The 16,099-nt window shown below is 39.9% G+C and overlaps 1 protein-coding gene across 1 annotated transcript in view; it reads left to right on the forward strand.

Annotated features, from left to right (window-relative positions):
* Window positions 1-13,727, forward strand: part of tmem86a (transmembrane protein 86A) — a 39,931-nt gene extending 26,204 nt beyond the window's left edge. Inside the window, exon 3 of the mRNA XM_024379158.2 lies at window positions 8,700-13,727. Within this exon, the coding sequence (XP_024234926.1) occupies window positions 8,700-9,127 (428 nt within the window). The 3' untranslated portion in view covers window positions 9,128-13,727. The remainder of the gene's footprint in view (window positions 1-8,699) is intronic.
* The last annotated feature ends 2,372 nt before the right edge of the window (window positions 13,728-16,099 follow it).

A 16,099-nucleotide genomic window follows, 5' to 3' on the forward strand; every position in this document is an offset into this window, starting at 1 on the left:
ATTAATCAATATCTGATATACTGACAAGACACAATTTTCCGTACAACATAAACATCTAAAAGTGGATATGGACCTACATAGCAGAAACTCACCGGAAGCGAGGGGGAAAGTTGAGAGGGACGGTTGAGACAGCCGAATGCGTACCTGACATTATGACACCCTACTAGACACACCACGTCATTTCAACGTGGACAATTTGGTCATATTTGGTTGAGCAGTTGATCAATGTTATCACTATGCTTTCAACCATCTAAAAGCACAACCAAATTCCAATGGAAAAACAATGACAGATTTGTGTTTATTTATACAACTGTGCTTCATCTAATAGCACAACCAAATGGCCTGAATTGCTGTCCTTAACATGCACACTTTCTATGAATACATATAACTTTATAGTAAGTGTAACCCCAAAATGTGGCCACTCATTTCAGGGTTGAATAAATACTGTTGTATTAATTTTGTAAGATAACCTTCACTTTATTGAAGTAATATTGAATTGTGTTTTCAACACTTGAAGGAGATGTATTTACTGCTTAGATAGTTCTGACTGTGCCACTGGCTTAGTCCTATTCTTTAACTTTGATTTCTGGTTGAGTTGGAATCCAACATTTAATTGGTCAAATCAAATGTATTTATATAGCCCTTCGTACATCAGCTGATATCTCAAAGTGCTGTACAGAAACCCAGCCTAAAACCCCAAACAGAAAGCAATGCAGGTGTAGAAGCACGGTGGCTAGGAAAAACTCCCTAGAAAGGCCAAAACCTAGGAAGAAACCTAGAGAGGAACCAGGCTATGTGGGGTGGCCAGTCCTCTTCTGGCTGTGCCGGGTGGAGATTATAACAGAATATGGTAAAGATGTTCAAATGTTCATAAATGACCAGCATGGTCAAATAATAATAATCACAGGCAGAACAGTTGAAACTGGAGCAGCAGCACGGCCAGGTGGACTGGGGACAGCAAGGAGTCATAATGTCAGGTAGTCCTGAGGCATGGTCCTAGGGCTCAGGTCCTCCGAGAGAGAGAAAGAGAGAAAGAAAGAGAGAAAGAGAGAATTAGAGAGAGCATACTTAAATTCACACAGGACACCAGATAGGACAGGAGAAGTACTCCAGATTTTAACAAACTGACCCTAGCCCCCAGACACCTAAACTACTGCAGCATAAATACTGGCGGCAAACAAGTTAATAGGCTATTTACTGTAATAAAATGTTGTATTGAATGTTGTATTGTTGTATTGTATTGAATGTTGTATTGAAATGTGTTTCAATACAACATTTTCAACACAACCAAATATCAGCATTGAAAGGAGATATATCAACTACCTGGATAGTTCCATTTGTGACACTGGCTTAGTCCTATTTTTTAAGTTAGATTTTTGGTTCAGATGGAGACGTCAACACAACATATCAATTACTATAGGGAGACTTTGGGATTTTGGCAATCGTGGATACCATTTTTATGCCTGCGTGCAGTTTGAAGGAAGTTGGTAACTAGTGCATTATAGCACTAGCACTGACTGGAAGTCTATAGTATCTGCTAGCATGCAATACCTTGCTATGTACGGATAGTATGCATCCCCTTCCCCTCAAGAATGGTCTACCATATAGCCAGTTATGCAGGGTTAAATGAATCTGTGGCCACCAGACAGATTTTGACAGCAATGCCAAAAAAACATGAGAGGAATTACTAAAAACTCACCTAAGAAGAAAAACAACGCAACTGTCTTTCGCACTAAGTACACCAAGGGTTCGGAGAAAATTAAAGCAATCCTGAAAAAGCACTGGCATATTCTGCAATCAGACAAAAATTGCACAACTCTTCAAGGAACTCCCACTGTTGTTCTATATGGAGATAGCTTTTTGAGACCTGACCTGCCCCCTGAGCCCACTCAGACATTCTTGACACCTATTCCAAATGGGAACTACAAATGTGGCTCATGCGCACAGTGCAATAGCACTATAAAAACATCTTTCTTCAGGCATCCACATACAGGTCAAAAAATCCCTGTTAGGGGTATCATCTCATGCAACACCAAGGGAGTAATCTATCTCATCACCTGTTCATGTGGAAAAGCCTATGTAGGACAAACGAAAGACAATTAAAACAACGCATAGCTGAACATCGCAGCTCAATCAGGTGTAAGAACATTGACTATCCAGTAGCAGCTCACTTTGTTGAAGCTAACCCTCCAATCTCCTCTCTCAAATAAACAGGCATTGAGCATGTTGCTCTACCAAGGAAAGGAGGTAACATTGAGATCCTACTACTAGAAAGGGAGGCTTACTAGATATCCTATCTAAAAACATTGACCGCTAGCGGTCTGAATATTGACTTTGGTCTCAGGTCCTTCTTATGAACAATTATTTATTTTATGAACAAGTCTTATAAATTGATATATTCTTTCTACAGCTTATTAGAGTACACCTAATATGTTCCCCCTGTTGATGATGCTCATAAGGTTGAACCAAAAGATTACACGTAACAAATATGAAATGAAATACGAAACCATTAAATATGTGAAATTGAATTCAAGAATAATGTATGTACAATATTCAATTATGTTTCTATATGATAACAATAGCCTAATATATTTAATATGCCATAAACTATTTTTATTTATTTTAAGTTTCACTAATTCATTCAAATTAACGTAATCATTATGACACAACACTTTTGTCATTGGTTGCACTAATTGCACTGTTTGCTTACATAACATGGTTCAAGTATTCATGACATTTCCCTGAAGAAGGCAGAGTGATGCCCAAACGTTGGTAAATACACATTAAATTACTGGGAGTTTATATGTGGAGTGTGTGACTTTCTTTATTTTGATAGTTTTCAGATGGCGACGTCAACACAACATATCAATTACTAAAGGTATACTCCGGGATTTTGGCAATCGTGGATACCATTTTTATGTCTCTGCGTGCAGATTGAAGGAAGTTGGTAGCTAGTGTATAGTAGCATTAGCATAATGACTGGAAGTCTATAGTATTTGCTAGCATGCAAGCAGATACCATAGAATTCCATTCATTGCGCTAATGCTAGTTAGCATTGGGTTGCAAAACTACCTCTAACTGCCTTCATACTGGACATAGAGGGATAAAATGGTATCCACAAGTTCATCTGGCTCTGGGGGAAGTAGATAAAGGGCATTATGGCCACATTCCTGAAGTATCTCATTAACTTGTAGACATACTGGAATTAAATTTGAAATGAACCGAAGCCTATAAGTATTGTCTCTTTTTAGTTGAATCCTTGGTTAAATTGAAACAATAGCTGTTGATTACTTTTTGCAACTCCTATATAAAGTGGAAGTCGGAAGTTTACATACACTCAGTGCCTCTTTGCTTGACATCATGGGAAATTCAAAAGAAATCAGCCAAGACCTCTGAAAGAAAATTATAGACCTCCACAAGTCTGGTTCATCCTTGGGAGCAATTTCCAAATGCCTGAAGGTACCACGTTCATCTGTACAAACAATAGTACGCAAGTATAAACACCATGGGAACACTGCTCAGGAAGGAGATGCGTTCTGTATCCTAGAGATGAAAGTACTTTGGTGCGAAAAGTGCAAATCAATCTTAGAACACCAGCAAAGCACCTTGCAAAGATGCTGGAGGAAACGGGTACAAAAGTATCTATATCCACATTAAAGCGAGTTCTATATCGACATAACCTAAAAGGCTGCTCAGCAAAGAAGAAGCCACTGCTCCAAAACCGCCATAAAAAGCCAGACTACGGTTTGCAAGTGCACATGGGGACAAAGATCGTACTTTTTGGGGAAATGTCCTCTGGTCTGATGAAACAAAAATGAACTGTTCGGCCATAATGACCATCGTTATGTTTGGAGGAAAAAGGGGGAGGCTTGCAAGCCGAAGAACACCATCCCAACCGTGAAGCACGGGGGTGGCAGCATCATGTTGTTGGGGTGCTTTGCTGCAGGAGGGACTGGTGCACCTCACAAAATAGATGGCATCATGAGGCAGGAAAATTATATGGATATATTGAAGCAACATCTCAAGACATCAGTCAGGAATTTAAAGCTTGGTCCCAAATGGATCTTCCAAATGGACAATGACCTCAAGCATACTTCCAAAGTTGTGGCAAAATGGCTTAAGGACAACAAAGTCAAGGTATTGGAGTGGCCATCGCAAAGCCCTGACCTCAATCCTGTAGAAAATTTGTGGGCAGAACTGAAAAAGCGTGTGCAAGCAAGGAGGACTACAAACCTGACTCAGTTACACCAGCTCTGTCAGGAGGAATGGGCCAACATTCACCCAACTTATTGTGGGAAGCTTGTGGATGGCAACCCAAAACATTTGACCCAAATTAAACAATTTAAAGGCAATGCTACCAAATGCTAATTGAGTATATGTACACTTCTGACCCACTGGGAATGTGATGAAAGAAATAAAAGCTGAAATAAATCATTATTCTGACATTTCACATTCTTAAAATAAAGTGATGATCCTAACTGACCTAAGACAGGGAATTTTTACTTGTATTAAATGTCAGGAATTGTGAAAAACTGAGTTTAAATGTATTTGGCTAAGGTGTATGTTAACTTCAGACTTCAACTTTAGGTCTAAATAGCATCATTGATGAAATAGGATTACATTGATACAAATGTGGTCAAATTTGCTGTGTTAAACCTACCCTTTGGAATAAAAATTGCAATAGTTAACCCATTTAGTTTTAAAGTGGAGATCCCTCAATAATAATTCTTAAGATATCACATTACCCTCTGGGCACATACCTGTACGTCACCTCAACGTTACCAACTTTCTTTAAAAAAAAAAATCTCACCTATCTAAATGTTGGTCCCATTTTCATGAGCTGAAATTAGAAATTTTCCGTACACACAAAAATGTGTTTACATCTCTGTTAGTAAGCATTTCTCCTTTGCCAAAATTATCCATCCACCTGACAGGTGTGTGTGGCATATCAAGAAGTTTATCAACCCCCTAGAGTCAATTGGCGCACCGATGCGACAATCTAAGTAACATATAAAAACATCCCCATCAAAATCAGTCAGTTTAAACTCGAGATATCAGTTTTTCTTAATTGGATGCGTCTCAATCCAACACACTTCTGCATCTGTGGTGGAAGGTTGTAGAGCTAGAGTGGTGTTTGTCAAACCATGAGACATCCTGTAATTTGGCCTTCTCACCAAAACGTCTGTAGCGTCTGAACCGTTTGGCCTACAAAAAACCATGACCACTCTCACAAACATCAAGGTTGGTCTCCATTTTGCTCTACGACCACCACAAGTGTCAGGGGACTCGTCCAAAGTTGGTTACCCTCAGTGTGCCAACTTGTGTTTTGTAGCATCTGAAGGATTTGGGTTACAAACTAATGTGAACCCACTGAGGAAAGGGGAGAGTCTCACGAACACCATGGTGTTCTCCGTTTGGGTCTATGACCTCCCACAAGTGTCCCTGGACTCATCTGAAGCTGTGAAGGAGATGTGTCGCACAGCATGAGGCAAATGGTGGTCACACCAGATACTGACTGGTTTTCTGATCCATGCCCCCACCTTAAAAAAAAACTATTCCCAGTCATGTGAAATCCATAGTTTTAGGGCCTAATGAATGTATACATTTACATTTAAATTAAATTGACTGATTTCCTTATATGAACTGTAACTCAGGAAAATCTTTGAAATTGTTGCATGTTGCATTTATATTTTTGTTCAGTGTACTTTCCAGCGGGAGGTACTGGCCAGCCTATTGTCTTTTCCGATGGTGGATATAACGTTGTATATCTGACTTTGTTTCAAAGGTACAAATGTAACAAATATGGTAAAGACCCAGCAAACAGGACCCCAATTGGCCCCATGTAGGTATTCAGTGGGCAAGGTGGGCACAGGCTAGCCCACACTAATCCCACGCCAGCCCAACACAGGCTAGCCCAGACCAAGCCCAGCTAGAGGCAGGGGCTCATTTGAATATTTGGGAGCATGTGAAATTTTCATATGTTCCATGCACTTATTTAAAGGCCCAGTACAGTCAAATGTGTTTTTTTCCTGTGTTTTATATATATTTCCACACTGAGTTTGGAATAATACTGTGAAATTGTGAAAATTATGATAATGTCCTTTTATTGTAACAGCTGTTTGAAAAGACAGCCTGAAATTTCTGCCTGTTTTGGTGGGAGGAAGTTTTAGCCTTACATCTACACCTTTCAAACCAAGATGTTTTTCTGCCAACTTTAGCATTCCTCCAACTTTTTGCAGGCTTTTCTTTATATGAAATGTATTGCCGGTGACAAAGCCTCTACATTTCCGCCAACCGACTTAGTCATGACTTAGTCATGTTTATGGTAAAGTTCTGCCTACGGCTTAGTAAGAAATGTAGCCATGATGCTGAGGCGGCATTGGCACGCACTACGCTCTTAAGCTCTTGATGGTTGCTAGGCAGCGCCCATTACCACTACCATTACCATTCCTGACAGTTAGAAACTTTGCGAGGCATGTCACTTCACCCATGTCTTCGCATATCCCACCACATGCACTGTTTTCTTAAACACAACTGGATGGATCCATAAAGAATTACTGTGGGAATAAATATCACCGAATGATGAAAATATTGGAATAAACTAGGCTAATGTAATTGAAAGCATCAATTTGTTGCTTACTGAAACTCCCAAAGTCATCTAATTGTTTTAATACATTTGAAGTAATAGCCTGTGTTCAACTATTTCAGTGCTTTCTCGCTGCTTTGAGACAAGCGTGGGGACTCAATCAATGTCTAATTTTTCTTTTCACTGAATCTCCATTTGGTTATTGGTTAGGCTACAATTAGGCTGTGGGCATGTTAGCTACGTTGAGGTGAGTGCTGCTCATGATCATCTTGTCAAGTGTCTAATTTATTAGCACTGATCAGAACATTTGCCAGCATGTTCAGTGCCTTCAGAAAGTTTTCATACCCCTTGACTTATTCCACATTTTTTTGTGTTATAACCTGAATTCAAAATTGATTAAATGTATACCTTTTCTCACCCATCTTAAAACAATACCCCATGATGACAAATTACTTTTTGTTGTTGTTGACATTTTTGCAAATATATTGGAAATGAAATACAGAAATATTTAATTTACATAAGTATTCACACCCCTGAGTCAATGTATGTTAGAATCACCTTTGGCAGCGATTACAGCTACAAGTCTTTCTGGTTAAGTCGCTAAGAATTTAGCACACCTGGATTGTGCTACATTTGCCCATTATCATTTTTTCAATTCTTCATGCTCTGTCAGGTTGGTTGTTGATGATCACTAGATCACTAGATTGCTATTTTCAAGTCTTGCCATAGATTTTCAAGTTGATTTAAGTCAAAACTGTAACAGGAACATTCCATGTCGTCTTGATAAGCAACTCCAGTGTATATTCTGCCTTGTGTTTCAGGTTATTGTCATGCAGAAAGTTGAATTTGTCTCCCAGTGTCTGTTGGAAAGTTTTCCTCTAGGATTTTGACGTGTTTATCTCTATTCTTTTTCATTCTTGCCGATGACAAGCATACGCATAACATAATACAGCCACCATCATGATTGATGTGTTGTATTGGATTTGCCCCAAACATAATGCTTTGTATTCAGGACATAAATGTAATTTCTTTCACATTTTTTGCAGTTTTCATTTCAAATCAAATCAAATTTTATTGCTCACACACATATGGTTATGGTAATGGTAATGCGAGTGTAGCGAAATGCTTGTGCTTCTAGTTCCAACCATGCAGTAATATCTAACAAGTAATCTAACAATTTCACAACAACTACCTTATTCATTTCTTTACACTTGTGTGTATAAGAATATATACATATAAATATATGGATGAGCGATGGCCGAACGGCATAGTAGAGTGAGTGCAGTAGTCTAATCTAGAAATGACAAAAGCATGGATGAGCTTTTCTGCGTCAAATTTGGATAAAATGTTTCAGATTTTTTGCAATGTTACTACTTCAATTTAAATTCAAGAATTGAATTAGAACTTATGAGGCATTCTGAATTAAATTCTGAATTCAGCCCAAACCCTGGTAGGATTACAGGAAATTTACTTTAAATCATCGAATTTTCTGTATACTGCAGAGGGGGGTCACTAAAATGTTTTGCCGTAAGGGGGGGCTCTAACCAAATTACGAAATTCTAGAGCCGTCCCTGACTGCAATGTAGTCGGGCAGGTACTCGACCACTGATGCCTACAGTCCTTTTCAGCAATTGAAGGTGGCTTCCTCTACTGGGTTGCATATAAAATGGCACCCTATTCCCTTGTAATAGTACATTATACAGAGAAAAGGGTGCCATTTCAGAAGCAGATATAGGGTCTCCTTTCCCTCTTGCTACTCTCAGCTATCCAGTTTGTTTAGATCAGCGCAGATAGAGGAGAGGAAGGTACTTTAGACAATTTAGGCATGCCCCATGCTTAATGTCTTCCCTACTTGTGATTTCCCTACCTCCTGTGTGTACCTGAATGTGTGTGTATATACTATATCAGGCAAATTCTAATCTGGGCCTCGAAGCCTGATCCACATTATTTCCCTCTAATCAAGGACTGATTTATACCTTGGACACCAGGTGGCTGCAATTAATTGTCAGGTATAACAGAAAACCATCAGTACTCTGGAGCTCCAAGCTCAGATTTTATAACAAAAAAGGCAATATAACAGTAAGTTATATATACTATTTTCTGTATCCCACAGGTTTGCTGATGTTTGCCATCTCCCACATCCTCTACTCCTCGGCCTTCGGTATGAAGCCCCTGAACCCGCTTGCCGGCCTGGTGATCGGCGCCATTTCGGCCGTGAGCTACGCCCTGCTCTACCCCTACCTCTCAGGCCCCTTCACCTACCTGGTGGGGGTCTATATCGCCCTGATCGGCTTCATGGGCTGGCGGGCAGTGGCCGGCCTCCAGTTGGCCAATGACCTGTGGACCTGGACCAAGATGTCGGCATGTCTGGGCGCTGTACTCTTCATGGTCTCCGACCTCACTATTGCCGTTAACAAGTTCTGCTTCCCTGTGCCGCACTCACGCGCCGTTATCATGGCCACCTACTACGCCGCGCAGATGCTGATCGCGCTCTCCGCCGTTGAGTGCCAGGATGTGGAGACGGCAAGGAAGATGGCATGAAGAGGAGAGAGCGAGGTCGCGTCACGTGATCAAGAAGATGTGATAGGGGCAGCCAATCCCCCTTGTTTTTGTCATGGACATATTCCCGAGACAGTTACCCCCAAACCCCCTACTTTGGTTGTAGCGTGGCATTCGCACACTGTTGTTACCATGGAAACTAGTGTACTACCACCAGCCTGCCCCATGGCTAGTGGGACAGTCAAAGACCCTAGTTACCATGGAGACAAGTGCACTACTTTTAACCCTCAACTACTGCCCTACAGTTCTCGTAGATACGTCCTAGTTACTAGAGAGTAGTGCACGACAACTCCCCCACCTCACTGCCTAGGATGTTGGTACAGATGACCATACAGATCACCATGTCAAGGTTTGTGTGTGGGTGTGGGTGTGGGTGCGTGTACGTGCGTATTAGGTTAGAGGATTCATACTATATAACCTACAGATGAGTGTGAATTCTCATGGCCTGCTACAATAATAGCACATCTTCCTTCTGCCCCCCAGTCATTGGCTGCCCTCTCCACCCCATTTACAGTATAATGTGGTCCAATATTGCAAATTCAAAGGATGTGTTTCCTGTGGCATATTGTCTTTGCAACTATTTTATCACCATTATTTAATTTATCTCTGAAAAGGGAGTTGTTATAGTGAATAAGTTTGCACATCTGGACTTGTTATGGGGGAGGTTGTGTCCCATAACTGCTGTCTGTTCTCATGTATTTAGGTGCTGTTCTCAAAGTCTGGAGCACATCCACCCTCCTTTTTTACTGATTTTAGTCTCTTCACTTTCACTTAAGACAAACTGCCTTTTGTACTTCTGCTCGCCACACTCCTATTAGAATACATCCTCTCTCCTGTGTCTATGAGCCTATGAAAATGGCTGTGAATGTCTACGCACACACACAGAGAGAGAGAGAGAATTTGTGGACTTTTACCTAGCTAGCTGTTGCTAAATCATTTGTCCTGGGATATGAACATTGGGTTGCTATTGTAACTGAAATCCATATGGTCCTTCTATCTGCTGGATCTTTGTAGAATTTTGTACCCATTTTGAGTCCCACAAAATCGTGTGTTCTCTACTCTGACAATGAATCGAAAAGTAAAAGGGAAAACCTAGTATGTTTTCTTTGATTCATCTCTCCTCATTCATTCCTCTTTGGATTTTATATGACTGTTGGCAACTGGCATTAAGGCTCATGACCTCCAACTAGGCTGGAGTGCGGACCTGCTTCATCTTTCAATCACTCACGTGGGTTTGTATGATCCTAAAAACCAAGGCGGAGATGGGAGAGGCATGACTTGCCGCGCCAAATAAGTTCTATTTTAGTGCCTGGCTATGCAGATGACGTGCGTGAGCAGTTTCGATGACATTATTGAAGAACATGTATGTCTACATGTATTTTTTTCAACACTCGCGCACGCAACGCGGCCGGTTTGATCAGCATGTGAGAGATCATTTGAGAGCGCCTGCTCTAGTATTTTACCACAGTCATACTGATCACTCAAAAGGCTGGTCCCTAAGGGGAACATTTTTCTTAGATCTGTGTGTGTGTGTGTGTGTGTGTGTGTGTGTGTGTGTGTGTGTGTGTGTGTGTGTGTACCCTCTGTACCTGAGGCATCTCACAGTGTTCCTCCTTTACTGTTTATGTTACCCTGAACACGCACAAACACACACCACATATACACGCTTCCTTCAGGTCACACTTCATACCTCCAGCTCCTGCTGGTTTGGTTATTAGAAGAAGGCTGGTGGTGTCCTTATTGCTGGAACATTTTCAGCTACCAACTGTGTGCCTATGGCCATATAAAGTGTTACAAAAAGGACATGTTGGCTGAAGCCAGTCCTTGTTTTGTCAACAGTGCTTGGGCCTTCAGAGAAGAACACAGCCCTAGGACACCCTGGTCCCTTAGGGTCCAAACACAGCCAAAAAAGAGAGAGAAGACTGGCCAATGGTTTCATTAGCACAAGGGAACAATAATACCACTCAATCCCGATTGGTTATATCCCCCTAGATAGATATGCAGCTATGACACTTATCTGTCATAGTATTTTTCTCTGTTGCACCAGCTATAGGGCCATCTTTGCTGAGTTATTGTGCTGTCTGTTTGAAGCATATTGACTGAAAAAATGTCTGTGTGTATTTAAGAAATTTTAGAAAACAGATACATTGTTATACTTGTTGCATGTTCTTTTAGTGTGTGTGTACTGTATGTGTGTGCGTGCGTGTAGGTGTGTGTCGAGCTCCCTCTAGGGCCGTGGCAGAATTGCTGTGAACTATCATTTTGCTTGAACATTGGCTAAATGTACATCATACTGGCGTATTCCCATTTTGTGATATTTTCTCAAAATCCTTTGGCATTTTCTCTTCAGTCCCCCATCTTCCTATTAATGGATATTGTCTATAGTATTTTCACCTGCTATTACCTTTTCCCTTGCTGTCTCTTTCCTTTCTATGACCCCATAATCAGGGATGACTGATTAATGCCAGGCCATTTTTATGTAACGTTTTCTAGCACATAATGTTCTGAGAACCATATGTTTCTTAGAGCTTGGTGAGAGAGTGATTGTCCTATGTTTATTTTGCATACAACTTTTCCACAACTTTTTGGGAATGGTGCAGGATAGTTTGGAACATTCTCAGCACCTTTAAGGAACTTGACAAGAAAATTATATTTTCTTGGTACTTCATTACTTTAACAGAATGTTTCCTAAAAGTTCAAACATGGTTACATTTCATTTCAATTTTGGTCATGTTCTAGGAATGTTCTCCAACTGGTTTGACATTGGGAATGTTCAAAATGGTTCAACTTCGTTAAGAAACAATGTTCTTCGTTGGGAATTTCAGTACTTCAGGCATAACATTTTACTACAGGTTTCCTCCTGGTTCCATTTAAAGTCATGTTCTCAAATTGTTCCGAGAACGTTAAAAAAACTTTTCATAGAAACCACAAAACTTTTGTAATGTTCAGAGAACGTTCTAGGAATGTTATTTAATAACATACATTCCATTCTCAGCATCACCAAAATTATCTCAATCTTGTTAAGTGTGTTCAGGTGCGTTGCCTGCGCCCACTAATTGGCCACACCTGGTCTTAATGAGCGTTCGTTTCAATTGAAATGGGGTCTGTTTGAATAAACTAAAATGCTAGCTCCATCCTGGTGGTGTGGTGGACTAATTCCATGGATAGATTATAGGTTCGAATCTCACTGATGCCGTGTCACAATGAAAAATAAATGTGTTTGCATGATTAATGCATAAGGAAATGTATTTCCATGTGTCCTATCTGTGCAAGTAACCCACTTGTCAACTATCGCAAAATCAACAAAACAATTCACAATGTCATTGGATTTAGGTTAAAAGTTTGGTGGGGAAAAAAACGAAATTCCCTTCTGTTGACTTTTTGAAAATCCAATTGGTTTCCCACATTGATTCAACATCATCACATAGACATTTTTTTTAAATGACTTGGAAACATCATTGATTCAACAAGTTTCTGCCCAGTAGGAAAAGTCACATCCAGTGAACGTTTTAAGGAAGTTATTAAAAAACCTTGAAATAACCTATAATTTCCATTCTCAGAGCGTTAAAGAACCCTCCCAGGAATACTTTCAAGGAACCAGAGTAAAACATTCTCAGAACCTCCTGAAACCCCAAAATAAACCTTCACTTCACTTCTGTTCTCGTAACGTTTACCAGTCAGGAAACGTATGACTTAATTCCCACAACCAATGTGAAACCAAAAACATACTTTACCACAACTTCCAAGGAACCAAATGTACTAGCTGGGGTCTCTTCTCAAACATAAACATTGTGTGGTTATTAAAGGGACGTGGTATATCTTATGAGTGTGTAGGCACTATTTCTTTTATACCGACTTTTTTCAGCCCTGCATCCCGCTAAAGGATGTTCATTTGATTACACTTTTCTGTAGAGAGTGGTTGTTGTATAGCGCCCACAGAGTCTAATGTAGCATGAAGAAGCATGCTAACAATTGATGTGTTCTATTGGTATTGAAGACATCTATCTGTTGGCTATTGTTGTTTATTGATATCAATTCAGCTACAGTATATGAAACTAACTGACAGTTTACTGGAATAAGTAGAGGAACTACTTAAAGATGCATACAAACAGTATATTGTAACATATATTTATTTGACCTTTAATAGTTTTAAATATTGTGTATAGGGAGTATTTGAATACTTGTGGATACACAGATAGAGTATCCAAATATATCGTACTGTTCTGTCCCACTGGGCACCAACTGGTTGAATCAACGTTGTTTCTACAACATTTCCACAAAGAAATGCAATGTTTTTTCTTTTGATGATGTTGAATCAATGTAGAAGATTAATTGGATTTGCAAAAACTCATCAACGTACAGGAATTTTGGATTTTTTTGTCAACCAACTTTTAACCTAAATAAAATGACAGTCTAAGCTGCAGAAGGAATTACTGATAGATCAAGATTCGAAATGAGGGGAAGCATGAGCTCCCCTTAATGCAATAAAAGTCCAACTTTAATTAAACCATTCTCCTATTTGTTTAAAATGCAATTTTGTACTGTTACAGTTGTACATTTTTAAATAAAAGCTTAAACGAACGATCTCTGTCATTGTTTAAACCAGTGACAGTTCAGGTTCTTTCAACCGCATTCATACTACACCGCCTGTCTGCCGCTCTCTCTGTCTGTCTTGAACTTTCGCTAGCAAACTTGCAACATTGTATCGACTGGGTCCAGCCAGCTAGCAAACTTGCAACATTGTTTCAACTGAGCCCTCAGTTTCCCACGGCAATGACAGGCAGGTCACCCATGTTACAAGTCAGTATTCGATGTCCATCCATGTCTGAGGACGTTGGTTGATGACATAACTGGCCACTAGGGACAACAGTGAGTGCTGTTACCTTCAAGTAGGTGTTGTGGACAGGGATGGTGGATGGGCACAAGCATCTGCCTCTGGTTTCATGTTCAAATCCAGTGATATAAAGTAGTTTTTTATATTTTTGTTTTAAGCCTATCCCAATCCTTAACCCTTACCTTAACCATTTGGAGTTCATGCCTAAACTTAACCTAGGCATGATAGAGAAGTAACCAAACATTTAGAAATTTGACTCTTGGAACAACTTGGAAATTTGAAGTTTGAGAAACATGGATGAACGTCTAACTCTGACGTGTCACTGTGTTAGCTTGTTGGTTTTTACGTCCCTTATTTCAGCCACTTTTGTTCCAAAAGGTCCATTTGCCAGCAAGATGTATCAATTAATTCACGCTATAAGAGTGTAGGCCTAATGACAACGTCATGACTGGTTGTGTTCATGCCACATTAAAAGGTAGTACATGTTTCCTGTTAAAATAGGCATACATTTCTTTACTATTAGGCCCATATTAGTTTTTAAAAACATTTTTAAATAGGAGGTCCCGTGAAATGTTGTGTTATAATTCTATGATCAGGACCCATGTCGGACAATGTAACTCTTTGGATTTTGGGAGTATTTTTGTTGGATTTATTTGAGTGGCAAATGTATGATAGCAGCAAGGCAAACTATAATCAAACCTAGTACTGCATCCTAAATGGCACCCTGTTCCCTATTTAGTGCACTACTTTTGCCCATTGGATTCTGATCAAAAATAGTGCACTATATAGGGGATAGGGTACCATTTGCCATTTGGGACACAACCTGGGTCAACGAATCATGGGTATTGATGCCAATTAAGAAGATTTTGCAGTTTGGGTTGGTAGGTATCTAAAAAGATAACCTGTATGTATCTCCTTGGATCTCTTTCATGGACTAGTAACCAAAGAGCTGTGGAACCACATAATTGGAGTTCTAAGTCTATGTGTAGAAACTTCTCTAGAGTTCTAGACATCTGGAAAACCTCTCTTTGTACAGTCAGCCCTTTGTTGTAGTGCACTACACAGGATGCGTGTGGAAATGTATTGCACCATATAGGGAATAGGATGCCATTTCAGAAGCGGCCATGGTGGCCCCACACAATAAGTATTCTATGGGATTTCCACTTCAAAACAATCATGAGATGAGGGACAACGAGATGATTTTGCAGGATATTCGCGGGACAGTAGCCTACATGAATAAAAACATTTGGCAGCCACACAATGTAAATGACGCCATCATTTCTCAAAGTTTGTACCGATAGATAGCCTATAGATAGATAGCCTATTGAATATCATTCGAGAATATGCATGAAGTCTATTGAATATGCATTATCTCAAGAACATTTAATATGTTTAATTCCCTCAAACGCCATGTAAGGCATAAACTAATTTCACAATAGGCCATGGCATCATCACTGTCAATCGTGAACAATCATTCTTAACGTTTTACCAGTGAAATGTCCCAAATGCATGCCAATCATTTGATCTCAATCATTCGTGAGCAAATGAGAGCAGATGGTGTTAAAATACGGAATGAGGTGGTGTTTTTTTATGTAACGTTATACTATGCTAATTTGGTCATCTTATGTAGAATACTAATGAATCATTATGTGATCTTCCAAGACATTGATTCAGTGGAGGAGCGATCCATCCCTGCAGTCCGCAGCACCGAATGAGCAATTAAAGCGCACCTATCCTACTCTGTTGCCTCATGCTAAATTTAGTGATGCAGAAATGAGAGACAACATGTTGTGGCTCTTTTATGAAAATCTGGGAATATTTGGCCAAGGACATATCTGGTTGGTCTCAGGGAATTCAAAACAGGATTGAGTGAAGTAGCAGCAAATATGTGGCCGACCGGCTCGAATTCGGTCTTATGTAGCAAAATTTGACTTGTGTTTTTTACATTGGGTAAAAGTAGTGACTCAGAGCTAGAAAATGCTATATCATACACTACAGTTTAGGAACAATCGGAAAGTAATTCTGCTTTGAAAGTTGATAAACTTATAACGTCACTTTTGAGTAAATGGCCCTTGAATGTTTTGGTACACCTACTGGAGAGCACTTCTTTGTCTACCCCC

Source organism: Oncorhynchus tshawytscha, linkage group LG19, assembly GCF_018296145.1.
Source record: "Oncorhynchus tshawytscha isolate Ot180627B linkage group LG19, Otsh_v2.0, whole genome shotgun sequence".
Classification (NCBI taxonomy): Eukaryota; Metazoa; Chordata; class Actinopteri; order Salmoniformes; family Salmonidae; genus Oncorhynchus; species Oncorhynchus tshawytscha.